At 57.9% G+C, this 26495-nt stretch overlaps 2 protein-coding genes across 14 annotated transcripts in view; one reads left to right on the forward strand and one right to left on the reverse strand.

Annotated features, from left to right (window-relative positions):
- Window positions 1–14089, forward strand: part of CAMK2B (calcium/calmodulin dependent protein kinase II beta) — a 90804-nt gene extending 76715 nt beyond the window's left edge. For 3 of the 13 annotated variants that reach the window (XM_027968714.3, XM_027968718.3, XM_027968719.3), the window contains 10 exons: window positions 137–208; window positions 1675–1719; window positions 3334–3382; window positions 4690–4803; window positions 5107–5187; window positions 6049–6162; window positions 11143–11218; window positions 11347–11441; window positions 11721–11955; window positions 12224–14089. In XM_027968714.3, coding sequence (XP_027824515.1) covers window positions 137–208; window positions 1675–1719; window positions 3334–3382; window positions 4690–4803; window positions 5107–5187; window positions 6049–6162; window positions 11143–11218; window positions 11347–11441; window positions 11721–11953 — 879 coding nt within the window. In that variant the 3' untranslated portion in view covers window positions 11954–11955; window positions 12224–14089. Of the gene's footprint in view, window positions 1–136; window positions 209–1674; window positions 1720–3333; window positions 3383–4689; window positions 4804–5106; window positions 5188–6048; window positions 6163–11142; window positions 11219–11346; window positions 11442–11720; window positions 11956–12129 lie in introns of all 13 variants that reach the window. The other 10 variants (XM_027968721.3, XM_027968725.3, XM_027968726.3 and 7 more) reach the window with 6 other exon arrangements.
- A 3992-nt stretch (window positions 14090–18081) lies between these two features.
- On the reverse strand, window positions 18082–25948 carry YKT6 (YKT6 v-SNARE homolog). Its single transcript, XM_004007985.6, has 7 exons — window positions 25704–25948; window positions 23243–23325; window positions 21934–22034; window positions 20818–20922; window positions 20496–20561; window positions 19061–19162; window positions 18082–18395 (listed from the first exon to the last, which is right to left on the reverse strand). The coding sequence occupies exons 1-7, from the start codon at window positions 25805–25807 to the stop codon at window positions 18360–18362; spliced, it is 597 nt and encodes a 198-aa protein (XP_004008034.1). The 5' UTR covers window positions 25808–25948; the 3' UTR covers window positions 18082–18359.
- Between the last annotated feature and the right edge of the window lie 547 nt (window positions 25949–26495).

Here is a 26495-nt window from a genome sequence, read left to right on the forward strand (position 1 = left end):
AGGGGGCAGTGGTTGGCCCCCTGCCCCAGCCTGCAGCGTGGCCCAGTCCCCAGAGCTCCTCTGGGCCTCCCCCATCTCGAGGAAGGGGTATGAGCCCTCATTCTCTCCCTAATGGCCTCTCTTCCTCTCTCTGCAGCCCCAGACGAATAGCACCAAAAACAGTGCAGCTGCCACCAGCCCCAAGGGGACGCTTCCTCCAGCCGCCTTGGTACTGAACCCCTCTGCCCCCTACTTCCTGGCCATCCTCTCCTGTACCCCGGCTGTGTGGTGGTCACTGTCAGGAGGCCTAGGGTAAAGCCAGGGTCTGGCTCCCAGCCTGTCTCTTGACAGACAACACCTAGCTTTACTAGCCCCTCTGCCCTGGGATGTGGGGATGAGGGAAGACCTCAGTTCATGCAGTGCCAGGGAACCCATCAGGTGCAGTAGACAGGCCCCTGCTGACTTGTGGTCAGCAGTGGGAACCGTCAGGGGTCCGGTGAGACTGAGACCCAGGGTCCAGGCACCAACCTCAGTTCCTCTGCTCTCAGGAGGCTGGCCAGGAACTCAGCGGGGCTGGCTCTGCAGGGGGTGTGGTTCAGGCTGGGGGTGGGGACAGACTGCCAGCCCCTCCCCTGGGTTGTGCGGGGTGGGGGGAGGGGGGATGCACTGTCTGGGAGGGGTGGGTTTTGGTTTCTCCCTAGGGAGAATGGATGAGCCTGGCTTTAGCTTCAGAGCCCACCCAGTGATCTGGAGGGAGACAGAGACCCCTTGGCTTTCCCTGGTGACAGCCTAGCAGTGGCTGTGGGGTCTAGGGCAGTGGCAGCCATGGTGTTCCCCATGAGTCCATGTGCTACAGGGAGACACGCTTCTATGGCTGTGCTGGCCTGTGGCTGCCTGGAGGGTTCAGGGGTTCCCCTGATGGGGAGGGGTGGGCAGACATGAGATCACAGGGACCCACCAGCTCCAGCCTTCATCTGGAGGGTCCTGTCCAGGGGACGGAGCCGGTGGTGCAGGGGTGTGGCCAGTAGCACGGCCCTCCTGCCCAGGCTGCTGCGTGCCTATGGTGTCTCGTGTAGAGCAGGCAATCCCAGGAGGTTGCGGTTTGCTGGTCTACAGGTCCTGAGTTTGCTGAAAGTACACTTGGCGTCCCCACGGGCCCCAGGCCCTGCTACTGAGAGTGAGCCCTGGACTACCTGTGGGGAGGCTAGATTTGCCAAACGGACATCCACAGCAAGTGCAGGTGTCGGGGGTGGCCTTGGCCCAGGAGGGGAGGGTCCCACACGCCGGCCTTGTAGCCAGCCCCATCTCGGACCCGTCCATCCCATGTGCCGCCCCCACTCCATGACATCTTCAAACCTGTGCCCTGCCCATGATGGGCAGGAGGTCCGGCAGCAAAGAGAGGGCAGAGCGCCCGAGGCAGGGACCCCAGCGTGCGGCTTCTCACCCCCGCCCTCAGCCGCAGTCTCTCTATTGGCCTCCGGTCACTGGTGCCCTCGAGGCCCTGGGCTGGTCTGCTCGTTCCATCTGCATCGCCCCAAACCCCTCTCCAGCTGCTCCGCTCCCTGCTGGCCATCTGCCTCCATCCTGCTCTGCTGCCGCCCTCTCCTCTCCTCTCCCAGGCTCTGCCTGGGGGCCTCTGCTCTCCTCCTCTTCTCACTGCACTCTTTCCTTCCTCTGTGCTTCCTTCTTCTGTAGGAGCCTCAAACCACCGTCATTCATAACCCAGTGGACGGGATCAAGGTACTGCGCGTTCCTCGCCACGCTCTCGGGGGCGTCTGCTCAGCCGGGAGGCAGACCCCTGGCCCTGGGGAAGGTCTGGGATGTTGACCCTGGGGAAGCATTTGTGCTGAGACAGGTGTACTGTGACCGGCCCCCCTCGAGGCAGGACAGAGCCCCCAAGTCCACGGGCTGCTCCTTTGGGGAAAAGCCCCAGGTGCCGCCCTTGGAGGCACGGTTGTACCAAGTCCCCGGCAGACACGGGAGCCTGGGCTTCCTGCCATCCTGAGCAGGGTCCGCTTTTCAGACCCTCTCCATCCTGCCCTGGAGGGTGGCCAGGCCCAGCCTGGTCAGGAGCAGCCGAAGGCAGGGCCCACTTCAGAGGCTCAGGGTGCCAGAAAGAGCCCGGGTGTCCTTTGCGGCGTGCGGCCAAGGGCTGGGAGTTCCAGGGGAGAAGGGCCAATGGGGGCTGCCCTGTGTGCCCCCCAGTGTGGGGCCAGGAGGAGGGGGACAGCACAGACCCTCCTGCCCTCACCCGTTGCTCACCTCTGCCCGCCGTGCCCAGTGCTTCCCGCTGAGCTGACCCCTTCCTTGCTCTTCCTCTGCTCTGGCATCAGCTCCCATCCCATCAGCATTTTCACCCTGTGGCCAGGGAAGGGGCTGGCTTTCTGGGGTGGTGGGAGAGCTGGGTGGGCAGCCCAGCTGCATTTCTAGGACCTCACTACCTTACCCCCACCCAGACTCCCACCTGGGCCTGAGATCCTCAAAGGGTCCCCACACATCCCGGCCACAGACCAGGACAGGGGTGCTGTGGGCCACTGCATCTGGGCTGACGCAGCCTCGAGGTGCTAGGAAGAGCCTGGGCATCCACGGTGACTCAGGCCAGGGATAGGTGTTCTGGGACCCGGTGTCTGGGGTGAGGTGGTGGTGGTGGTGTCTGCCTTCCCTGCAAGGGGCCTTGAGACAACATTCTGTGATGTGGGCCCTGATCTTACAACCTGTAGATGCCCCATTTCTGGCCCAGGGCCCAGAGCAGTGTCTAGTAAGGGGGTTGTGGCGGGGGGAGGTTCCTTGGGATGTTCCTTCTGAGAAGCAAGCAAGCTCTCTGGGAACTCGGTCACAGGTGGAGGGCATCTGGTTTTATATCTGAAGGGCAGCAGGAGGAGGTGCTGGGGCTACCTCTCTGCCCTTCAGGCCACCTGAGAGGTAAAGCCAGGCCTGGCTAGATGGCCCAGGCCTGGGGAGGAGGTATGGTGCTGCCGCACTCTGACCGGGCCGGGTCAAGTTTCCCGAGGACCTGCTGGAAGCTTCCACCCTGTCTGCCAAAGTGGGCGGGCTGTGGATGCTTTCCTGCTTCCCCAGGCATCTTGGAATTTTAAAGAAAAACCCAACACAGTTTTTATCTTGTTAAAGAGTGTCTTCTGAGCATGCTAGTCTTTCCACTGGGCGTGTCTCATTGGCAGAAGGAGAAGTTGGGGTTCTCAGCTGTTGGGGATGTGAGTGGCCCAGCCTAGAAATGGGTAACCCCTGGGTCTGGCGTGAAGCTCCATTGCTGCCTGTGGGCTTCTGGGGTTGGGGCCTGGGCCCCGTGGGGGCAGAGTCCATGTCCTGACCCGTTGCCTCCCCGTGTCTCCCCAGGAGTCATCCGACAGCACCCACACCACCATAGAGGATGAAGACACAAAAGGTATCCAACCTCCCCGCCTGCGGGGCTGGTGGGCAGGCCACTGGCAGGTGGGGAGCTGGGACAGCAAAGGCCTCGTCCTGCGATGAGGGGTGACTTGCTCAGGCCTATAGCCCCGTCTGAGGCTGGGTACAGACTGGCACTGGGCGGTCTCGGGCAGAGTATCCAAGCAGAGCCTGGCGGACCTGGGCGCCCTGACCAGTGTGGAATCCACTGCCCTGGACGGGACGGTTCTCTGCATGGGCCCCCAAGTTGCTCCGGGGGCTGTGCACCCAATTTCCATGGTTGAATTTGCTGTTTCTTCTCTCAAAGGTCCTTAAACCTGTGCCTACCCAGCTGGCAGTTGATACATGGATGGGCATCAAGGGGCATTTCCTGGGCTTATTGTTGGGCGGCAGGTTGCAGAGACGTGTGCCCCGTTCCCCACTCAGGGATCCCAGGCCAAGCTGGCTCAGGCTCTGTCTGGCACCAGTGCCCCAGGGTGCCGGGCGCTGTATGCTCACCCTGGAGCCCCTCTTCCACCCTCAGCTTTCTCAGCTGCCCCAGGGAGGGGATCTGGTCTGCATTCTACCTAGGCCGGGTGACTGGCCCCCGCCTGGGGAGCCTGCCCCTCAGCCACACTCTACGTAGATGAGCGCTGGGCTAGAGGTGGCCACTCTGCCAGTTTGGGAGATGCAATGACCCTGTCCTGAGTATCCCCCCTGCCCTAGAGTGGAAGTGAGCTAGCCCAAGGCTTTGGCCTCTGGATGTAGAGTGAGTGGACATTCGTGTGGTTTCCCCGGACTGTGGGCCCTGAGCCATCGGCATGGAGCTTGGAGGTCACGCAGACCTCCCCCAGGCCCTGTCCTTGCATGTCTGCCCTCGCCCCAACCAGGCGGGGGCCTGAGATGGCCTGAGACTGCAGGAGCCCGGGGGAGAGGGCCAGCCAGCCAGCCTCATGCCAACCCCTTGTCTGGCTGGGAGACGATCGGCAGATGCCTGAGGGCAGGGGCGAGAGGAGTCTCAGCCTCAGCTAGGCCATCCATCACATGCAGAGAAGCCCCGGTGGGCTCAGGCCTGCCCTCTGCCGGTCCCGGCAGGCACTGTACACAACCCTCCTGCCCCGGGGCCAGCCCTGCGGGTAGTCCTGTGTTTTCCTCACACACCTGCTGTGATCTCACAGCCCTGGGCACACGGGGGTGACGGTACCCCAAGAGCCCTGGACCCCACCGTGTGATTCTCTAGCTTAGCCTCCTCTCATCCTCCTGCACCCCCTTGTCTCTCCTGCGTGTGCTCACCTGCCTGTGTTCACGTCTCGTCTGTCTGCCCAGCCCCCAGGGTCCCTGACATCCTGAGCTCCGTGAGGAGGGGCTCGGGGACCCCAGAAGCCGAGGGCTCCCCGCCCTGCCCGTCTCCGGCTCCCATTAGCCCCTTGCCCACCCCATGTAAGTAGCCGGGCCCTGCTGCTGTGGGGGTCTCCTGGAGGGGCCAGCAGCTCCTCTGAGGGTTCACTCGAGGGCCAAGGGCCAGCCGAGCTCGAGCACCAGCCTGCCCCTCGCAGCCCCTCAACGCAGCTCCCCAGCACCTCTGCCCCTCGAGCTGGGCCTTCTCCACTGGCCTGTGGGGTCTCAGGGCCGGGGCTCCTTGGTCCTGAGACAGGCCCTGGGGTGGGAGAGAGTGGGAGGCCTGCTTCCTCTCCACCAGCCTGCCCCGCCGCCTCCTCACATGTCTGCTCCTGTCCACCCCAGCCCCCAGGATCTCTGACATCCTGAGCTCCATGAGGAGGGGCTCGGGGACCCCAGAAGCCGAGGGCCCCCTGCCCACCCCATGTAAGTAGTGCCCCAGGCCTGCTGCCTCTGCTGCCAAGTGGCTCCTGCATCCTGCCATGCACGGCCTCAACTGCCTCTGGACCAGGCTGCCAAGGCCTGGCTAACTGTCCGGCCTGGCTAACTGTCCGGCCTGGCTGGGCGTCAGGGGGCGCACGCGCTAACTCCGCAAGGCAGCTCTCCCCCGGCTCCCCCACCCCCACCTCCCACATGGCTCCCTGCACTGCTGTCCAGCCCCAGACCTCACCCCCTGAGGGTCTCCCACACCCAGGGCAGCCATGTACCCTGCCCCTTGGGCCATGGGCCGTGACCTTGTCAGTCACGTTGACTTCATATTGGCCCCGTGCCGGGCATCCAGGCATAAGGAGCTGTTATAGAAATCCTCTCGACCAGAGGCCTGTGGGTTTAAAGGAAGAAGAAGGGGCCCAGCCTCCCTGCAGAACTAGTTTTCCAGAGGGGCTGGGCGTTCTGTGCACTCCTCCACTCACCCATCCCGTCTCACCTGGGGGTGCCCACCCGGGCCTGTCCCATGCGGGCCTACTCTCCTCTCCTGGGCCAGGCTGCCCTTCTATGGAGGGCACCCTCCGCCCACAGCAGCTTTCCCCACCCCCACCTGGTCAGACAGGTGCAGCTGCCTGAATAGCCCTGAAGCTTCCCCCTCGTTCCCCATGCCCCTCTCTGTCACCCCTGTCCCTCACGTCCCCCTCCACCCCCCACATCCCTTCTCCATCCCTCTCTGTCCCCTCATGACCCCTCCGTCCCCCCCCTCCCCACTCTCTCTGGCTTGGCTCATCAGCCCATAGGTTTTCTCTCCTGCGTGTCCCCCGCCTGCCTCGTGTTCACGTCTCGTCTGTTCCACCCCAGCCCCCAGGATCTCTGACATCCTGAACACGGTGAGGAGGGGTTCGGGGACCCCAGAAGCCCAGGGCCCCCCACCCTGCCCGTCTCCGGCTCTCCCAGGCCCCCCACTCACCCCGTGTAAGTAGCACCTTGAGTGGCCCCGCTGGCTGCTCCTGGGGGCTCTCAGGTGTGGAGACCTCCAGCTGCAGTGCGCCATCCCCTGGCTCTGGGAAGGGGTCGGCTCCTGGGTGGGGGACCCAGGGAATTCCACACAAAGCTGCCGTTTGGCTAAAGATGCGCACCTGTGGGGAGAGAAGCAGGAGGCAGGTTTCCCTGAACTAGAGCCTCCCTCCCAGGGGCTGTGAGCTGCAGATTTCTTCCATAGTGGTAGTGAGGATGGGGCGCGGGCCGTCTGGGGTTGGCCCTGGCTGGTGAGTCTAGGGCTGGGGGGCGGGCTGGGGGCGGGCGCTGGGCTGGGCTGCCTCCCCCGGCAGGGAGGAGCCGCTGCTGCCGTCTGCAGCCCGTCTGCCGACTGCTCGCCAGTATCGCTTACAGGGATGGATGACATCCCAGGACGGCGGCCACCCCCTCCTCCGGGGAGACACCGGGCTCTCAGAAGCGAGGCTGCTTCGGGGCCAAGGGCCGGGCATGGCTGGGGAGAGGCTGGGTGAGTGCTGGGCTGTGGGGGTGCCGATCCCCGCCGCCCACCCCTGCCAGCCATGCCTGGGGGCCAGGGCGGGGGTAGGTGGGTGGGAGGGAGGCCCTGGGAGCAGAGGGGAAGGCCGGGGGTTTGGGGGTTGTGGCCTGAACTCAGGCTCTGCTAGAGGAAGTGGAGATGCTTCTCAGAGGTGGGAGAGCAGAGTCTCGCTGGTGGGCACACAGAGGAACCTGTGCCTGTCCCCAGTTGTGTGGGGTTTTGTTTGAGTTTAGAGGCCTCCATGTCCCAAAATCCGGGACCCTTGTGGCCCCTAGTTTCACAGATAACGAAGCTGAGGGTAGCAGATGTGGAGGGTTGTGTCCAAGGGGTCCTTGCAATATGACCCCGGTCCAAGGCCATGACCCACCTTTGGGGCATGCTGGCCCCAAGTGGGGAGCTCCGAGGACAGGCTGATGGAGTGGGGGAGGGGAGGCACAGCACAGGCTTGCCCCTTTGAGGATCTGTCCTGAGCCTGACTCTGGAGGTAGGGCCGCAGAAGGGGCTGTGACCAGGATTGAGTGGAGGGGACCCTGGGGCCTGGACTCCTGGCACGTGTGGCCAGGCCTACATGGTGCAGGGGAGGGAGAGAGTGCTGGGTGGGGGGCACCGAGGGGAGGGGTGGCCCCTATCAGTGTCCCTCAGAAAGAGGGGTCCTCCTACCTCCTGCCCTTCCACCTGGGGTTCCCAGCAGCCAGCTTCCTTGTGTGTGTGGGTCCTGGGTGAAGGGATGCAGGTCGGGCCAGCCTGGAGAAGGGACTTCTGAGTGGCCACTTCAGGGTGAGTTCTGGCACTCAGTGGGCCAAGTGGGTGAATGCCAGAGTGGAGTGGCCCCCCTTCCCAGTTCTGGGGCCAGGGACTTCCCCCACTGGCACAGAGGCCTGGGTGCAGAGGGCCATCCTTGGGCTGGGTCACGGGCAGCCTCCTTTCCCGGGAGCCAACCCGCCAGCTGTCAGGGGTAAATGGGTTGGTGCCCATTGGCCCGCCCTGAGTTCTCCATAATCAGGGATTATGCACAATCCAGGCTGATCCTGTGCAGCTGCCTTCCTGGTGTGGCTAGGGACATCCTGGCGCCCCTGCAGCTGCTTGGGGTCCACCTGGGGTCACTAGGGTCCTCTTGGACCCTTTGCTAATGTCTGGGCTTCCCTGGCCTGTTAGCTCTCCCCTAAGAGAGCCAGAGTGGATAGGGCTTTGATTCAACTCTGGGACTTCTCCCATGCCAGACTCTTGCCCATGCACCTCAACTCTGTTTCTGGAGTTGCCTGGTGGAGGCAGCTTGTCCTTGATAGCCAGCCCTCCCCCTCCCCCTGCCAGGAGTCCCTTTGCGTAGTGTGCCACCTGGGGAGGCAGGATTGCTCTGTACAGCAAGGAAGGAGAGGGCAGAGTCCTTCCACAGGTCAGGAACGTCTGGCTCATTCCTGGGCTGTGGCTGGGCTTGTGCAACCTCAGCTTTCCCATCTGCAGAATGGGCATGGGGGCTATTTCCCGAACTTCAGACTTCGCAATGTGTTCTGTGACCTTAGAGCTCTATTTACTTAATACTTTCTTTTTACACCGACTCCATTTTAAATTATGATTTGTTAAAAAATACTCACTATTACCTCATCAAGTGGAAAATTCAGCCCACTTACCATGGTGCAGTAGGGTGATCGTAAAATCAGAGTGCTTGGGGAAACAAAACAGAAAAAAAGGTCTCAATTCCAGCTGCAAGGTTATCGGCTGAGGGCTCACATTTGGAGGGGAGACAGCTCACGCTGTCTGTCAAGAGGGGGGATTGACAAGTGTCTGGGATGTTGGGATGTGTAGACGTCCCCTTAGCAAGATTAGCAGGATGGCCTGGAGCTGACTCACAGTGGGAGGTGGGCGCTCCTGAGCAGGGGTATGACGTGGTGCTTCAGGAGGGAGGCAGTGGGGTCCAGGGTGACCAGCCGCCCAGGGCAGGGGTGGGAGGGGCAGGCGCCAGGTGCTGCTGTCAGACAAGCCCAGGGGCCCTGGCCCTTGGGGTGGCATCTGGTGGGGAAGCTGGGCTGCAGTAGGAGATCAGAGACTGAGGCTTGAGGCCACTTCCAGGAAGATGACAGGTGACCTGGGAGTGGGGGTTGATGAGATCCCAGAGCAGAGAGGGCCCTCAGAACTGGGAAATGCCCAGGCGGAGGGCCGAGAGGTGGGGAGGCTGCAGAGGAAGCCCTGAGAGGGGAGAAGCTGAGTTATGGGGTGGGCCTAGGTGGAGGTGTGCTGATGGAGGTATGAGACATCCAGCAGGTGAGGACAGGGACCACCCACATGTGTCTGTGCTGGGACAGAGCTCTGCGGGGGGACGGGGGCATCAGGGCAGCTGGGCCCCCTTCCTGGAGGCCAGCTTCCAGCAGGGGCCTGGGTTCTGCAGAGACAGCCTGAAGCCCAAACCCTGTTACAGTCCAGACATGGAGTTCTGTAAGGAAAAAACAAATAAACAGAAGCCAGCAGAAGCACAGTCAGTGCAGAGAGAGGGTCTCTTCTAGACAGGGCAGTGTGTGTGTGTGGGCAGGTTGGCGTGCACATGCACTACAGACACACACACAAGTACGCACCCATGTGTACGAAGGGGCACATGTACGCACATGTGCGTGCATGCACTGGACCCCTCGGGTGTCACAGCGCTCACCCAGCAGCCACTGTCCAGAGCCAGTGCCGCACAACCCAGGCTCCCAGCTCACACATGGGCACGCCCCCGCTCACATACAGCATCTCCTGCTGTAGGCTCTGTCCCCTTCCCGTCTGAGCGCCTGGGAGAAGGGAACACCCAGACAGCCGAAGGTGCTGATGGGATGGCCTTGGGCACGTGCATCTTTGGGAGCTGGCAGCCTGCACTCTGGGAATGTAGGCTGTGGATCAACTCACACTTGTGTGGAGCCCAGCTGCACTGGCAGCTGGATGCTGGAGAGCAACAGACGCCTGTCTTTAGGCTTGGTCGGGTGGGAATGTGCATCCACAGGAGTGGCCCTGCAGAGTGCCTGTGGTCCTCCTTACTGCGGGGAGCAGAGGGACACAACGCCTGTGTGAGGGTGTGCAGATGCGTGGCGGGCATGGCCGTGACCGGGGAAGGGGCTGTGCAGAGAACTGGGGTGCCGCCTTCAGTGCTCTTCTTGGGTCTGGGTTTTGCTGCTGGCGTTTACTGCGTTATGGAATCACCACGTGTGGGTGTGTCCGTGGCTGTGTGCACACACACATGTATGTGTTTCCTGTGTGCCTTTGGGTGTCGATGTATCTGCACAGGCGTGGTTTAGCACCTAACTCAGGATGGTACTTCTTTGGGGAGAGTGAGTGAAGAACAAGATTCCAGGGAACACGGGCACCGTGACTTTATGTGGAAGTTTTTCTCTCTTTGGAAGAAATCTAAAGCAAATATAAAAATTGTCAGATGTGAACCAGCAGGGCATGGGCTATATTATTCTTTGTGCTTCTTCCACGTGTTTAAAATATGTAGCCTGAAAATAAATGGTAGTCTAAGAGATAAAGGGGGGCCCCCAGGCGAGCACCCCAGGGACTGGGTCAGTCTAGGACCAGAGGTCAAGTGGGCAAGAACCTGGAGAAGGCTGCTAGCCCAGGGCCTCAGGTGGAGGGTGCAGGATGGAAAAGCTATGCCAGACGACTGGCCTGGGGCCCAGGATCACAAACAGGTGGAGGCAGGAAGAGGCAAGAGGCCAGCTGGTAGTCTGTGGGCCTCCACGGAGAGAAGGCAGTGAGGCCCATGCTCAGCTTTCCACTGGGCTCTGCTTCCTGGCCTTCGTACAGAGGCCTGGCCCTGCAGCCTCCAATCCCCTCCTTGCTTTGTGAGTCAGCCCCTAGTAGACACCTGCCCCACCCTCCACAAGAGCTGTTGGGTGCACGGAGGACTAGAGAGCAATGCCTGGGGGGCAGGAGCCAGGAAGGCTGGTCACAGTGTCACAGGGTCATCCCCTGCTGAGGGCCCAGGGCATGTGCCTGGGGGGACTGGGGATGCAGAGTGGTCATGGCAGGCTTTGCTCCCCTGACCTGCATTTTCCAGACCAGTAGTTCACTTTCACTATTCACTTTCATGCTTTGGAGAAGGCAATGGCAACCCACTCCAGTGTTCTTGCCTGGAGAATCCCAGGGATGGGGGAGCCTGGTGGGCTGCCGTCTCTGGGGTCGCACAGAGTCGGGCACGACTGAAGCGGCTTAGCAGCAGCAGCAGCAGCAGCAGTGCTATGGATGTAGTATGTGTCTCATTCGGGGATATCGTATTTAAGACAAACAAGATGGAAGCTCGTTGGACTTGGAAACCGGGAAGCCGTGGGTGGCCTTGAAGGGAGCAGTCTGAGCTGGGCAGCCTTGAGATGGGGATGGAGGCGGGGTACTTTGCCTGGACGCTCCTGGGCGGGCATAGGTGGTGTGTGGGTCACTGGGCAGCTGTCTCCCTGCAGCGCGGAAGCAGGAGATCATCAAGATCACGGAGCAGCTCATCGAGGCTGTCAACAATGGTGACTTCGAGGCCTACGCGTGAGTCGGGGCGCCTGGCCTGACCTGGGGTAGGGAGGTGTGGACCTGGAGGGCTTCCCCACAGGGAGGGGGCTGGATGGAAGCACCCGGTTCTGAGGGGCCCCTCCTCACCTGGGTCTGCCCCCTAGGAAAATATGCGACCCAGGCCTGACCTCATTTGAGCCTGAAGCCCTGGGCAACCTGGTTGAAGGGATGGACTTCCACAGATTCTACTTCGAGAACTGTGAGTGAGGGGCAAGGGGGCGGGTAAGAAGGTGGGTACCCCTGGAAAGCCCACGGACCCCCAGTCAAGGGCCCAGGGAAGCCCTGTCCCCTCTATGCTCAGGGTCAGCTGGCCACTGCTCCACCCTCTGTGGCAGAAACCCCCAAGCCGCAGGGATGAGGGGCGAGGACACATGGGGACAGGGAGGGGGAGCCAGATGGTGCTCTTGGGGGAGGAGGCTGGGCTGGTAGAGGGGCTGGATGGGGGCAGGCACAATGCCAAACCCCTGCCTGCCCGCAGTGCTCGCCAAGAACAGCAAGCCGATCCACACAACCATCCTGAACCCGCACGTGCACGTCATCGGCGAGGACGCTGCCTGCATTGCCTACATCCGCCTCACGCAGTATATCGACGGGCAGGGCCGGCCCCGCACCAGCCAGTCCGAGGAGACCCGCGTGTGGCATCGCCGAGACGGCAAGTGGCAGAACGTGCACTTCCACTGCTCGGGGGCGCCCGTGGCCCCGCTGCAGTGAAGGTGAGACCCTGGGGGAGGGGACCGCAGCCTGGGGTTGGGGGGCTGCAGCCTGGGGGAGGCGGTTGGAAAGGGTGGCCGGAAGGGGTGGCCCAGCAGGTTCCTGGGCATAATGCAAGCCTGGTGTTAGGGGAGTGGGGGCGCTGGGTCAGGGTCTCCAGGCCCCTTTCTGGGCAGCCCTGCAGGTGCCCACCTTGCAGCCACCAAACCCGGGTCAGACGGAGAGCTGCCCCCAGAGCTGACCTGCTCGTCCTGGCACCCGCTGTTTCAGAGCTGCTGCGGCTGGTTTCACCACGGGACAGACTCGGTGTTTGGAGCCCAGCTGCCCTCGGGCGCACGGCCTGCCTGTCGCATGTTTGTGTCTGCCTCGTTCCTCCCCTGGTGCCTGTGTCTGCAGAAAACCAAGACCAGATGTGATTTCTTTTTAAAAACAAGATGACAACAACAACCACACACACAAAATTGACGTCGATGAAACAGGAAAAAAAAAAAAAAACTAAACAAGGGAAAAAGCTGTAAAAATCACTGGCATTTGTGGGGCTTCGAACCTTCCGGCCGCACCCCACCCAAGCTCCACGTGTCTGTCCACTCCTGGCCTCCTCCAGGGACTGGCCAGGGGAATGAACTTGTCCACCAGGGCCTGCCGCCCGAGGAACAGTGTTTGCTAGGCGGTGCCCGCCCCCCAAGAAGTCTGCATCCTCCCTGCCGTGCATGGCTCCTGGTCAGGAGTGTCAGGTGTTGTCGGGGGAGGGCTGGGGGGGTGGCAAGGGGGCCCGAGCACGGCTGACTTCCCTCCCACTTCCCTTCCCTCCTCTCTTCCCCGAGAAGGTGTGGATGTGGGCTCCCGGTGTTCCCAGCATGGGTGAGCAGTGCAGAGGCTGGGCCAGCTTCTCTGGGAGGATGCTGAGCCATCCAAGGAGGCTCAGGGATCCAGCTCTGGCCCGATCAGGGCCAGGGTGGTGCACTGGGGGAGGGGTTGCAGGGAGGCACACCTTCGTTTCAGATCTCACACCTGGCGGGAGACATGGGCGAGGACAGTGCTGGCAGTAGCCCGCTGAGGAAGGGACCCCCTGGGCTGGCCTCTCTTCTGCTTGGGTACCTCTCCGTCTTTGCCCACCTTCTCCCCTGTCCCCATGTGGGTGTGGGGCAGTAAGGAGAGAGGGGTCAGAGGTGGGCAGGTGTTTCTGGCTTCCAGGTTGAGGCAGGGGCCAGGCAAGTGTTTGCTGAAGAGGCTGCACTTTTAGAGTTTGAGCCAGAGCAGCAGGGAGCAGAGGGCTGCACTGGGCTGCGAGAGACAGGGATCCTGGGGTGGGGAGGCAGGTCCCCCTGTGTGCCAGTGGGCACTCTGGTGAGCCTCTGGGATGGGCTGCGTGGTCAGGTGGTGGCAGAGAGCCAAAAGCATTTGGCCTGGCATGGGGATGGGTATGATCTGGCCTCCTGGGCTATACTCGGGAGGTGGTCAAGGGCCATGATCCCAGAGGTGCAGGATGCACCGCCACCCCAATATCTGCCCCTTCAACTCATGTTGTTTTCAACAAGGATTTTCTTTATCTTCCCCCCACACAAGCCAAGGGAGGGGCCCAGAGTGGGGCACAGGACACAGGATGCTGGTCTCCAAGGGGGACTGTCCACAGACGGACGCTCAGAGTGGACGCTCGCCTGCCTGTCTGCGGCTGTGCTTAGGACAGCCGTCCCCACCCATGGACACAGGGTGAACATCTGCAGGGCTCCCTGGGCCTCGGGCAGCGGCAGGGTTTGCCGTGGACAGTATGCGGCCCAGCCGCCCTCACCTCCTGGGGCCTCCTCCTCTCCTCTCCCTGCTCACCCGTTCTCTCCAAGGAGCTGCCTGTCTGGGATAATTTGGGGATTTTTTTTTTTTTTTCCTGGGGGAGAGTTCTTTTGCATGACCCCTCATGAGCAAGCCACACCCGCTCTTCTAGCTAGATGTCCGTGGTGTGGCGGCGTTGGCCGGCCCGCCCTGCAGAGGGTCGGCTGCCCACGGTGCTGGCCGGCCTTTCCTCTTCTCTCTTTTTGCTGAGTTTCATTGTCTTTTCTTTCTGAGCCTTGTAAGTGTACAAAATTATTATTTTGTTCTGTCTCGGGAAACTGCAAATAAATGGAAAACAGGACAAACTGCTTCAAGTGTATCTGGGTGCTCTCTGCCGGGATCTAGCTGACCCCTCACCTCGAGGCAGGCCCCTCCCCTGCTGTGTGGGCCCTGGGCTGGCCAGGCTGCAGCAGCCCTAGGCCAGATGTTCCCAAGCCCATCCTGGGTAGTTGGCATGCCCAGGTGGGGTCCCCAGGAGGCCACAGGTCAAACTCTGCCAGCTGCTCCCACCCCGCTCCCTGTTTTCCCCAAGGCCTGTTAGCCCCAGACACAGGAACCAAAAATGACGCCTTGAGTCCTAGGACCCCCAATCTCTGGTCACTCTAGCAGTCTCTGAAGATGAGATCAGGAGGGCAGATCTAACAGGAAGAGCTCCAGGCCCCAGCCCTGCTGCCCTGTCCATTCTCTCCCTCCACCTATCTGGTCTTTGTGCGTGTTGCTTGGGACATGTGGTGCCTGCAGCCACCAGGGCTGCTCCTGTGGGCCTGCAAGTAGGCTGTGTGGACAGCACACAGACACGACACCAGCGCCAGGAGCAGAGTGGTGGCTGCTGGGATACAAAGATGACCCAGCAGGCGATGACCGCCATGGCCTGGAGAGGCTCCATGAGGAGACCCGAACAGCAGAAGCCCAGAGCTGAGACCTGGGAGACGGGGGATGCCAGGTACAGAGGCTCCCAGGTGGCCCCAGACTGAGGGGCTTGAGGGCCCAGGGTGGCAGAGCCAGGCGCTCCCCACCAGCCTTCCCTCTGCAGCTCACCCCTGACATGGAGGGAGGGACATGGCACCCAGTCACCCACTGCACCCCCACACCACAGGGATACAAAGCCTCTGGGCCTTCCTTGGGAACACTCCCAGCCTGCACTGGCTGAGAGCGCTGGCTGCGTGCCTGCCTAACCGCGTGGCCATCCAATCTGTCTGATCGCCTGACCACTTAGCCACATGGCCGCCCGACTCCATGGCTTCCTGACCACATGGCCACACAGCAGCATGGCCACATGGATGCAGGGCCGCCTGCTTCTCTGAACATCTTCCTTCACGGCTGCACACATTTAGGCCCTGCCAGGCAAGGGCTGTTGGAACCTGCCTGTGCTCCGCTGGCCCCTCAAAGGCCTCGTGCCCTCCCCACTCCTGGGCAGTCCCCGGCAGTCCTGCTGACACCCCAGAGACACCCTCATGTTGAGATGGGCAGCCTCCCCTCTACTCCTGGTCCCCAGGTGCCGCTGCCTGTCTGTACCTCATACCTTAAGCTTTCTCAGGACAGAAATATGGGCTTCCACACAATCTAATACACCAAACACACCCACCCAACGGGTCCAAATGACTTCCGACGAGGTGGTGCTGCCTCAGGCCTGCTCAGTCCTGTCCACTAGGGCACAACCGGCCTCCTGGTCCAGCCTTGGCATCTGGTTGCAGACACCTTCAGATGGGCCAGGAGGCTACCTTCCTGGCCCTGTGGGGGGTAGCTGGCAGGGGCTCTCAGGTGTGCAGGCGGGCATGAGGGCTGCTCAGGGAGCACCAGGGCAGATCAGAGAGCTTGGTGCAGAGAATCTAGGACAGAGCCAGTGAGCAGAGTCATCACCATCGCAGTATCTGGGGCTCCGCTCACCTATCAGCTGTAATCTGAGGCTGCTTTCCAGGCCAGGCCTCCCTCTGGACACCTGCCACAGCCCCACCCCACCCCTGCTGGGGATCCTGCAGGAATCCTGAGGTGGACCAGCACTCTGAAACTGTCCCCTGGCACCCACGCCCTCAGCGGGGATGGCAGGATAGGCAGAGGGAAGTCAGTGAGGGGCCTTTCATTCATCATTTTAAAGAGCACCTGCTTTGGGCAAAGCTCCCTGGGCGCATGCCCTGGTGGGTCCTCTGAGCAGGAAAAGCCGGAAATGCCCAGGCTACTCCCTATTCCAGGGGTCTCCAAGTCGGTCCCAGGCCAGCAGTGAAATAGGTGAGAAGCATGCAGTCTAACCACCACCTGCCGAGGACATTCCCTAAACTAGGACCAGAGTTGCCAGCCTGCAAGAATCCGGGGGGCACAGGACGCTCCACACCCCAGCAGACAGATCTGGAGTTTCTGGGTGTGTGGCCGCGGCTCTGTGGCTGTGAGGAAGCCTCCCAGGTGGTTTCTATGGTGCAGTGAGGACCAGGTCACAGGACTCAGCAGGGCTTCTCTCTACTCTGGGGCTCCCTCCCCTACTTCCTGCTAGAAAGGTCTAGGGGGTGGAGAGGGGGAATGGGGGCATTAAGGCAGAGGTTGCCTCCCCCCAGGATACGGCAAACCCCACACTTGGCAGGGGCACAGCATGAGGGGCAGGGCTCCCGTGGAAAGGGGTCCCTGTGGCTCAAAGCACATTGTGTGCTTAGCTGCTTCAATTGTGTATGACTCTTTTGTGATTATGGACTGTAAGCCACCAGGCTCCTATGTCCATGGGATTCTCCAGGCAAGAATACTGGACTGGGTTGCCATTTCCTACTCCAAGGGGATTTTCCTGATTCAGGGATCAAACCCGTCTTATGTCTCCTGGATTGGCAGGTGGATTCTTTACCACTAGTGCCACCTGGGAAGCCCAAAACAAAGCACAGGACTATTTTGGAATTTCAAAAGACAACTTTATCCAGATAGGAACCTTCCAAACAGAACACAGAGAAAAGTTAGGCAGCAGTTATTAAAATACACTTTGCCAAATGATTTAACATTAGAAGACGAGAGGAGCTGGAGGAAGGGTGGGTGCAGAGGTCTCGGCCAGCCCTACTCACCCTTGCCACCCTCTTCCCAATCTTGGCCACCCCCCCCCCCCCACGTACCCTCCGAAGTGGGAGGAGTCAGACAACTCTCAAGCGTCCCTAAGGGATGGTCATGGGCACCTCAGAGACTGGTGAGCAGGCCAGGTCTGCGCCTGTCAAGGGTAGACATGGCAGTACTCACATGGGTAGGCTACTTTTAGGCCAAGTCCTCTGGTGGTACAGTGCCCAAAGAAAATGAGCAGCTGGCAGGTAAGCTTCACAGGGTGGGTCCTCGGAGGCCACGCAGATCCCACCTCTGGCCCATGCCAGGGAATTCAAGGCCACAGGCACTTCCTGTCAGGCTCCTCGACAGGGCAAGAACAGCGCTCAGGAAGGACACCGGAGGATGAGACCACACTGACTGATACCACTCCAAGAGGGGCGTCCACGGAGACTGATTCTCAAGGTGTGTCTTGAGCTGGCGTCCTCAGGAAGCGCAGCAGGGCACTAGGAGGCGGTTTACAGCATGGCAGTAGGGCCCAACAGACCAGCAAGGCTGAGAAGAGCCGGAACCTTCTGGGCTACGGCCTGGGTTGCTCCCTGCACCTGATTTTAGAGCTGGGCCTCAGAGCCATAGGCCTCATGCTGCTGGGGGTGGGGGCGGGGGTGGGGTGCTCAGCAGTGCTTCTGCTGGGGGCTGGGCTGGAGTGTGGATAGCTCAGACCACAAGTGGACGTTGGGAGCCCCCAGGCTGAATGGCATCTTCTCTTGGTGCCTAGTAATGGTGGCCACAGTGAAGGTCACTTGCTAAGACATAAGTCCCAGGTGATTGTCAGAACAGTCTTTCTTGTCACCAGAAAGACAAGTGACAACCATTCACGAGACTGCAGCACCCGTGCTCTGATCCAGATGCTCAAAGCCACACGGCAAGTCAGGGCAAGCGCCCCCTCCCCGACTTCTAGGGTTCTTTACCGAACTTGCTTGCTGGATGGGTATCGCAGAAAGTCAAAGTCAATCTCAGCAGGAATGCAAACCAGGTCTCAGAACTTATGAAGTCCAGTAGCTGTCGCGTCCCTACACGGAAGCACTGGCCTGAGCCCCCCCCCCTCCGACCCCACGCCCCCTGCAGCCCCACAGTGGCTGCCCCTCCCCAGTCCTGGGGTCGGGGCACCCTGCTCCTTGTAGTGTTAATAGTTAGTATACAGACAAAACCCACACATGTGAAGATCCACAAAGAGCTGGCTCTGAACCCCCCATGGGCCTTGCACAAGTCGGATCAGAAACGAGCCCTGCAGCCTCTACGGAGTCACTGAGCTTTATGGTTCCATTTGGCCCCCAAATACACATTCAGGGGCCTCAGTATCTTTTCAAAAATAACTACACATGTGAATTTGAACGTTCCCCACCCCCAGTTCCCCATCCACCCTTCGGTTTCTCCCAGGAGCTCCAAAGCCGAAGTTGAGTCTGTCGAGTCTGTCCCACTTGGGTTGTTACGAGGTGGCTCTGCTTCCTGGGGGGCCGTGGTTCCGATGTGAATGATGGTGACATTCCAGTGCAGGGGCCTCTGCTGGCAGCTGTCACATGATTGCACAGCATGAGTTTTGTTTCCGGGCCTTGAGAGAGACAAAACAGAGCTGAAGAGGTGGACCTCAGCACACATAGAACTGGGAGCTCTGAGGGGACCAGCTGGCTTTACTAGGGGCTCTGGAACCACCAAGGAGAGAGAAGTGGAGGGAAGCCATCCAGAAATAGTTCACACTCCCAAGATTATTCTGTCCACCTTCCATTAACGCTATCGATAAGGAAGAAACTTCCTGTTGTTTAGCGAAGTATAAAGAACAAGAATGTCTCTTCCTTCGCTCCAGCCTTGACTCCCCATAAAGTTATCTGACCCCATGGGGGGTGTTTCTTACTAAGGATATCTTCAGAGAGCAGAGAGGTACCCACTTGGTTCATGGGGCCTCTGTTACCTTCTCCTTCACCTCCTGTTCAGATACCTCCTAACCCTACAGGCATCTCCCTCCAAGGCACATCATGACAGCAAACGTGTGTGCTGACCAAGCAAATGCAGCACCCCTACCGTCCAAAAGGTTAAACACTCCAGTTCCAGTTAACAAATCAGAAGCGTCGGAACCTCTCTGGGAAGGTGGCATACCTCAGACAGCAGGGGTGAGGAGGACCCATCCTCACCTTGGGGAGGTTGGGGGAGGGAGGAAGCAGCCCAGAGGCAGGGAAAGCCGAGTGACGGGGTGCCCAGGAGCGGCCAGGCCACACTCACCGTTTTATAGAAGGCTTTAGACTGTATTCCCAGCACTTCGGATTTGGATACCAGGTCATCGAGCTTCTCACCTCGTTCTAATAAAGACTCCATGGTGTTGTGCTGGACAAGAGGAAAGACACAAAAGAATGCCTTGCTCTGTTCACAAGGTGAGCAGACGCCAGTCCCTCATGAAGCTCAGTCACAGCAAACTGCTTCCTTTGGGCTCCTCCCCCACATATGAGCATCAAGACACAGTGACCCAGACCTGTGGAGGACACAGGGCCTAGTGACCTTCCTGGAGGATCTAGAAGGTTCTAACTGGACATAAAGCACTGCCCCCAAATCCTCCAAAGCACAGGCTTAGATAGCCACACTCCAGGAGAGGTCCCCTGTGCCCGTATCTACATACACATATTCCTACTGCTCAGCTGTGTCATGCTTCTTCCAGGGGAACTGTGTCTAAATCTCACGACTATCGGCTCTGTGAGAGCACCTCTGCACTTAATGCAGACAGACCCTTTCCAAACACACGAGGGATGGATGGAGGTCCTCACAAGAGCCCCTAGCCCCGCCATCAGGGCCATCAGGAAGTGGGTGACTTGCTCCCACCCCAGATGGCCACTGCTTCAACTGCAAGGCCCTCAGAGGCAACTGGCATCACCCTAGGTTTGGACATATGAAATGGCACAGAATGAGAAATGAGCAAAAACAGTCTTTATCTCTACACACGGCTGAGCAACTCAGATTTCCACCATAAAAGGTTAACTGGATCAAGACATGAATGATATGGATAAAAGGCAGCGTGACCAGTAATCCAGATTTTACCACTGCAGCCAGAATGGGCTGGGTGACCTGGACCCATCTGTCTGTGGAGAGACAAGGAAAGACAGTGTGTGTGTGTCCCCTGCCTCTGTGTGCTTGCTCACAGGACTGAGGCTCTGAGGCAGCAGAAGGCAGAGACAGGGCTTGGTTAGGAAACGCGGAGAAACGTTACAGAAGACAGAGAGGTGCCTTAAGACTGTCATCTCTTAACTTTCATTCCAAAGCCAAAGGTAGCTCAGAGTTTAAAAGCAAAAGCAGAAAACAACACTTGCAAACTAGATTTCAGGTAAAATGCAGGGTTCCTGCTCTTCTGAATCAGGCCTGTTTCTGACTACTCGGGACCTGTATTTAGTCAGAGAGCCTCAGTCTGCACCCAAACCCACACTCTGAAAAGAAGGAACCTGCTGGGCTGTGGGTCAGGCTAAGGCAGGCACCATGGAGGTAGAACCACAGGGTGGCTGTCTGAGCGAGTCTGGCTTTCAAGGCCTCTGATGCACAGGGACAGGTGGGCCACCACCACTTTCAGAAGTGCTTTGACTATAATTAAAACAAGAATCAGCTGTGTGGGCTTGACTGCTGGCAAATCTTTTTGCCTCTGTTTCTGAACTTGGTCCCTAATTTACTTACTTACCAGGATGATCTTGGTCTCATCCAGTTCAGCCTGCACTTTAGTCATGGGGTCAGCTTCTCGGGGGTTCTAGGAAAGAAGCAAAAATAAAAAAGTCAGGACTGGAGTGGCTGCCTGGAAACAGGGCTCAAAACCAAGCAAGCTGGATATACTTTCAGAAGTTAAAAACCATAGGCTGCTTAAACACATACTGCAAAAGCCTGCCTAGGAGCTCAGGTCTTATGCAGGTTCCTGTGATCTTCAGGAGGACATCAGCTTTTACATCACCCAGAGTCACAACCATCAGGGCCGTTGGCTTTTCTGCTTCACAGCCTTTGCGCCTTACCTGGTATCTACTGAGCTGACTGTCCAGGCCTGTGTACTGGATAGTAACAGGGGATCCAGTTGGCCAGTCTATCCTGTCGACCTGCTTGGAGAATTCGTCTAGTACCTGCAAGACAGAGGAGCTCAACAACAGCCCCATCTCAGAGCTCATCCGAAGGAGGATCTCAGGACCCCAGGACCCACAGAGGAACGCAGAGGAGGACGGCTAATGGCAAGGAAGAAAATCTAGGTCTAAGTTTCTTCTTCCTCAGTACTCTTGGAATTAAAATCCAAGTATGCCCAGCCTGATATGAACCTCATCTGGGAATGATAAATTATTAGAGATGCAAATTACAGATTTCCACTTTTCTCAGGTTGTGAATTTCCAGGAAAGAGGATACTGGACCTTTTTCAAAACAATTCTTCAAAAAAGGTAATCAGATCCTTTGAATTTAAGTAGCCTTTTGAATTTAAGCAGCCACCAGACTTCATGCGCTTTTATGCATGAGTGTCTTAGGGGCTGTGGGGCCAGGGTCTTTGAGGAGTTTATCATCCGCACCACAAAGAAACACTGAAGAATGAGGAGGCACCAGCCCCACACTGGGGAAAGAAGCAGCTGTAACTGCAAGATGGGACAGCAGGGGGACTCCTTGAGCAGAAGCGCAGCTGGTAGGGAGGAGCCTGGTGTGTGCAGAGATGGCCTGAAAGAGGGCAGGAGGGGAAGAAGGGAGGTGGGTCATGGGGCAGAACATGCATCCTAATGTGGCTCAGAAGGAACTGAAAGTCACGACTTTCAGGGCAGAAGCAGGAGCAGAGCTGGCAAGAGGATGTGAAAGCACAGCCGGAGCTGACCCGAGGGCCCCACCGGGAAGGGGAGATGCTAGGACTCTGTGGCTGACAAGGAGAGCCAAGATGGCCCCAGGGACACTAGCAAGATGAGAATCAGAAATCAGTTGGGGACGGGGTAGGGCGGGATGAGACAGACAGGAATGAGAAGGCTCCCAGACTGTCTCTTGGTTTAGAGTGAGGAGGCTGAAAGCAGGCTGATTTTGGACACACTATTTCATCCCTTACGTCACTCCTGGCCCCAGTCCATGCCTGTCTGCCCAAGTACAGTCCAGCCAAGCTGCAAACTCACCTTCTCTAGCAAGGTAAAAGCCACCCGGGATGGGTATTCACTGTCAGCAATGACCACTCCCGCAAGACTGTCATTTCTCACGTAGACATGGCACAGATATTCTAAGGAGACAAGAGGATGGCAAGAGGGCTTTAGACTTTCTCACCCGCCAAAGCCGCTGGACTGATACAGTGCTGGGCTTCTGTCTTCTGGGTCAGCAATGCGGCTCTGAGCCAGGTTTATGGTGAAACCCTGCACATAGGGCAGCATGTGTGGGGGCTCTGCGGGCAGTGTGGACACCACCTGCTTCAGGGTGAGTGAAAGTCGTAAGGCCCAGTGCGCGAAGCCAGGGTTGAAGGATCACTAGTGGCACAGAAACATCCCAGGAAACAGCCCCAGGGGCTCGTCTGAGTCCCACCCTGAGCTTGAGGTCAGGCTCCCCTGTGTCTTCGAAGCTGCAGCCCTCAGAGGTGCTCTGCTCTGCTTCCAAGCTGATGGAACTCTGGACAAGCTAAGTGGCTTCCATTTTCATATATACACAACAAAACTCGGTAAAAGATTTCCGGGCTTGAGGAAATCACCTGTCAGGGCCCCAGGCTTCCTCACTACAGTAACCTAGTCTGCTCCACGCTGTGGTGAGCCTCAGTGGGGACGGGGCAGGAGAGGGAGGAAGAGATAAAGCCCATCCAGAAAAAAATGAGCCACTGCTGGCTGGGGTCTCAAGTACAACTGTGCTGAAGTCATTGAATTATCAAAAGGTACAGTCTGTACAGGGCTTCTGCAAAACAGTCACAATCCTTGAAATGATTTTTTGTCACTTGGAAAGGATTCAGAGATGACATAGCTAACCAAATGCCCCTAAAATGTCTAAAAATTCTTACAGGAAACCTGAATCATGAAGAAGAAAAAACTAAGGTCATGAGGAAAAATAAGGGGTCTCCAGGTTCCTGGGCAAAAGCACTCAGCAGCACAGAATACAGTATTTCCTCAACAGGGCTGGCTGGAGGTCCTTTTCTGAGATGTTTACAAATCCAAAGGCAAAAGAGGACAAAGCAGGAAGGCTGCTTACTGCTCCAAGAGAGGCAGACCCCAACTGTAAGCAAGTCTAAGTTTTTTGGGGTGATTTAACCAAGCAACCGACATACCAACAGTGGACACAGAATTTTGCATAACAGGAAACGGAGGAGGAGGGAAGAGAGAAGCCAGCAGAGGATCGTGGTCCTGGGAGCCCTCTCCATCACAAGGCAGCCCTCCTGTGGACAGAGCTCTAGGCCACCTGAAGTGGGGCAGCCAGGCCAGCACATGCTTACAAGGTGATGAGTCCTCTTACCTTGTTCTTTCACAGAAGCTCGGCTGCCTTTTGCTGAGCGTTCCACAATCAGCTGACTTGTGAAGGTCATGAATTCCTGAACGCTAAGAAACACAACACATATTACCTGTTCCTGTCACCTTGTCCCCAACACAATGCAAAGTGACCCCTGAGCTTATACACTAAGGAGACATTGCTTCCTGGTTTCACTCCTTCCCTCCCAACCTTAGGAAGAACTAATAAACACTCTGTCGATGATCATGAATACAGATAATTACACATCATCTCAACCATTCAAACCACATTTGCTTGCTACCGAGCAGACCCAAACAACCCACTTTCAGACTTCTGGGGAATCTTCTACAGGTTATAGTTAATTTAATGTTTTGGTCAGGGTATGATTTGGGACACAGCAGAGAAGCAGAGGCCAGCTCCTGTTTTCAAGGCTCCACTAACTCCCAAGAAGCGGGAAGAAACAAAATCTGTGATGGAGACACCTAAGTGGCAAAAACTGTTCAGCAGACGCACAGTCAGTTATGGCAGCTGCCACACACTGGACCCTGCAATGCGACAGGCATCCTCAGTGAATGCTGGCTCTAGCCTCAGGTCGCCTGGGGCTAATCCATGGTACGGGCCTGGGACACTGGATGGAATTGAGGGCAAGGGCTCAGCCAAGACAAGAAAATGGAAAATGGTTTGTACCACGGCTGAGGGAGAGGAGGAGGTTCATGGGCCCAAGAAAAAGATGTGGCCAGAATGGAAGAGTCACAGGTGACAACAGTCCAGCTGGAGGAACCAGAGTTAACAAGAAGCCTCTGACTGGAAATGTCATATAAAGGGCCGTCAGTGCAGGGTCCTGACTTGTGGAATCCACAGTTGGTTCCAGCAGATTCATACACTCCTGAGATCACACCAAGAGCCACGCAGCAGAGTGAGGACTCACCATGTCTGGAGTGGACTTCCCCGGCTGGGATCCCAGCTCCACCACTTACAAGATGTGTGACCTCTGGTAAGGGACTTACTGCACCACGCTTTGTCTACATATTGAGACGTGCTGTGATGACTAAATGAGCACTTAGCATGATGTCTGGTGCATAGTATTACTTGTTATTATTATCCTGAGAGAGTGACTAGGACCAGAAAAATCCCTTAGTGGAAAGTCTGAAAATAAGGAAGTCCTTGCAATAAAACTAAAAAGAGACAGAGCTTAAGAGTAGAAATATAATTAGACAAAGGAAGAACTGCATTCATTGTGACATTCTGCATACAAGAGCCAGAAAAGCTGGAAAACGTTCTGAAGGCCTGAGGTTCGCATTCTGGTAATCATGAGGTGGGCAGGACAGAAGACAGGAGGACTTATGAGAAAAACAGTGGGCTCAATTGGATTATGTGTTGTTTTAAGAGACACTTGTAGAGATTCCCCTACAGTACTGCAGTTGTGTTAATCATCTGAAACTGGTCTGGATACCGAAAACCAGTGAGATGAAAGTCCTAAAGTGAAATCTCTGAGGATCGTCAGTAAATGTGGGTAGGGGAAAGAGAAAGGAAAAGAATCAAGAGTTAACCAAGTTAGCACCCAAAGTTCCATCACAGAAAAGCAGCAATACAGAACAGAGACTAGAGGTCATGATAGAGAATGGTAAGTACCAAGAAGGACCCAAAAAGCAGCAGCAAATTTCAACAAAATAACAAGAGGAATTGTTTGAGATCCCGCCAGCAAGCCACTCTCATCAAGAACAAAACAACCCAATGAAGTAGTGAAAACAGAATCCAGATGCTACCAGACCTGGAGACTGGGTGACTACAGACACAGACTTTGCAGGGTCTTTCTCCTTTTGTGCCTGAGTCACCACCACCCCTCCCACGAACAGGCTGTTAAGTGTCTGTGGTACTTCTAACACACACTTGATTGCATTAAAGTGCCTCGCAGATGTTCAAAGGCTTGTAAGCCCTAAAACCTCCATGCTTCCTTCCAAATCTTCACTGTAGAACCCTTTTGTACCACTAGAGCCCAACCATTAAGAGCATACAATTTGGGTTGGAGTACTGGCTGGTTTGGTATCCATCTCCTGGGGCCTCAGTGACTTCCTCCATAATATGACAGTGTACCAGGAACTCTCACACCGAACTGTTGGAAAGCCCAGCCAGATAATACAAACGTGGCGCTTAAGGTGTGGCACGTGAGCTTCCTGGGTCAGAACCACTGAGTGGGAGTTGCTGGTTTAAAATACAGATTGCTGGAACTCAACTGGGCGTGAATCTAGGGGAATCTGTACTTTTTCAAAAGCCCCCGGTCATTTTTATAAGATAGAAAATTTGAAAAACCCTGATTACGGACTATATTCCAGAATGGGCTACAGGCCGAGGAAAAGACCACCGGCTCCAATGCGGGAGGCCAAGTCCCGGGCCTCGATCCCCGGGCGGTCTCCAACCCGGACCCCGGGCCTCCCCGTCCGGGCGCCGCCCTCCAGGGCCCGCTCACCTGGATCTCTGAAAAAAGCTGAAGGAGGACACATCGTATGCGGCCTTGAGCAGCACCGTCTTGGACTCGCCTTTATACAGGACGCTTAGGCTGTACAGCTTCATGGCGCCGGGCCCTTGGGCCGGCCACCCGCCTGGCCGCGGCACCGGTTCGCAGGGAGCAGCGCAGCGCCGCCCCTCGAGGCCGCCGCCGGCTGCTGACGGGTCGGCCACCGGCTTCCTTCTCCTGGCTCGGGGTCCACTTCCGGTTCCGGTCAGGGGCTGCCGCCCCAGGCCTAACGGAGTCTTTTCGTGCCCCGGATGCAGAAAACAGCAGCCGGAAACACGAACGAGGGGGTGGTGCAGGGTCCTGCGCGTGCGCGTGAGGGGCTGTTGGGGATCTTGTAGGCCCCCTTGCTGTCTCACTGCGAGTCCTTACCGTTCTCCCGCTGTCCTTATCCTTCCGAGGCCCTCTCCCTCCTTCCCTAGCCGTCCTGAGTCCTCCCAGCACCCCCCTGCTTCTTCCCGGCCCTTCTGAGTACTGTAGGAACACCTGTGTCCTGGGGGCCGTCCTTCCTGTGAGCAGTTAGACCCAGAGCCCCACCCACACGCCAGTACTTTGTAAACCCTACACCTGGGACTTTGATTTACGCGCGAACTGCCTTCTAGGAAAGTATTTTGTAAATCAGATCTCCTTTTTGAGTGAAAGGCAGGGACCTTTTCGAGGCTCCTGCCGGGAGGTGAAGGCTTGCCTCTCATTTTCAGTCAATTGAACCCTCTCTTGCCCTTCCCACTCCTGCGTCCTGCCTGCGTG

Source organism: Ovis aries, chromosome 4, assembly GCF_016772045.2.
Source record: "Ovis aries strain OAR_USU_Benz2616 breed Rambouillet chromosome 4, ARS-UI_Ramb_v3.0, whole genome shotgun sequence".
NCBI classification, from domain to species: domain Eukaryota; kingdom Metazoa; phylum Chordata; class Mammalia; order Artiodactyla; family Bovidae; genus Ovis; species Ovis aries.

Excerpts from the sequence above, each read along its gene's own strand:
- YKT6 (XM_004007985.6), bottom strand. The coding sequence starts at position 25,807 with ATGAAGCTGTACAGCCTAAGCGTCCTGTATAAAGGCGAGTCCAAGACG. Across the intron at positions 20,562-20,817 it reads GTCAGCTCAGTAGATACCAG|AACCCCCGAGAAGCTGACCC; the intron begins GTAAGGCGCAAA and ends CTTCTTTCCTAG. Across the intron at positions 19,163-20,495 it reads ATGAGACCAAGATCATCCTG|CACAACACCATGGAGTCTTT; the intron begins GTAAGTAAGTAA and ends CCTCTTGTCCAG.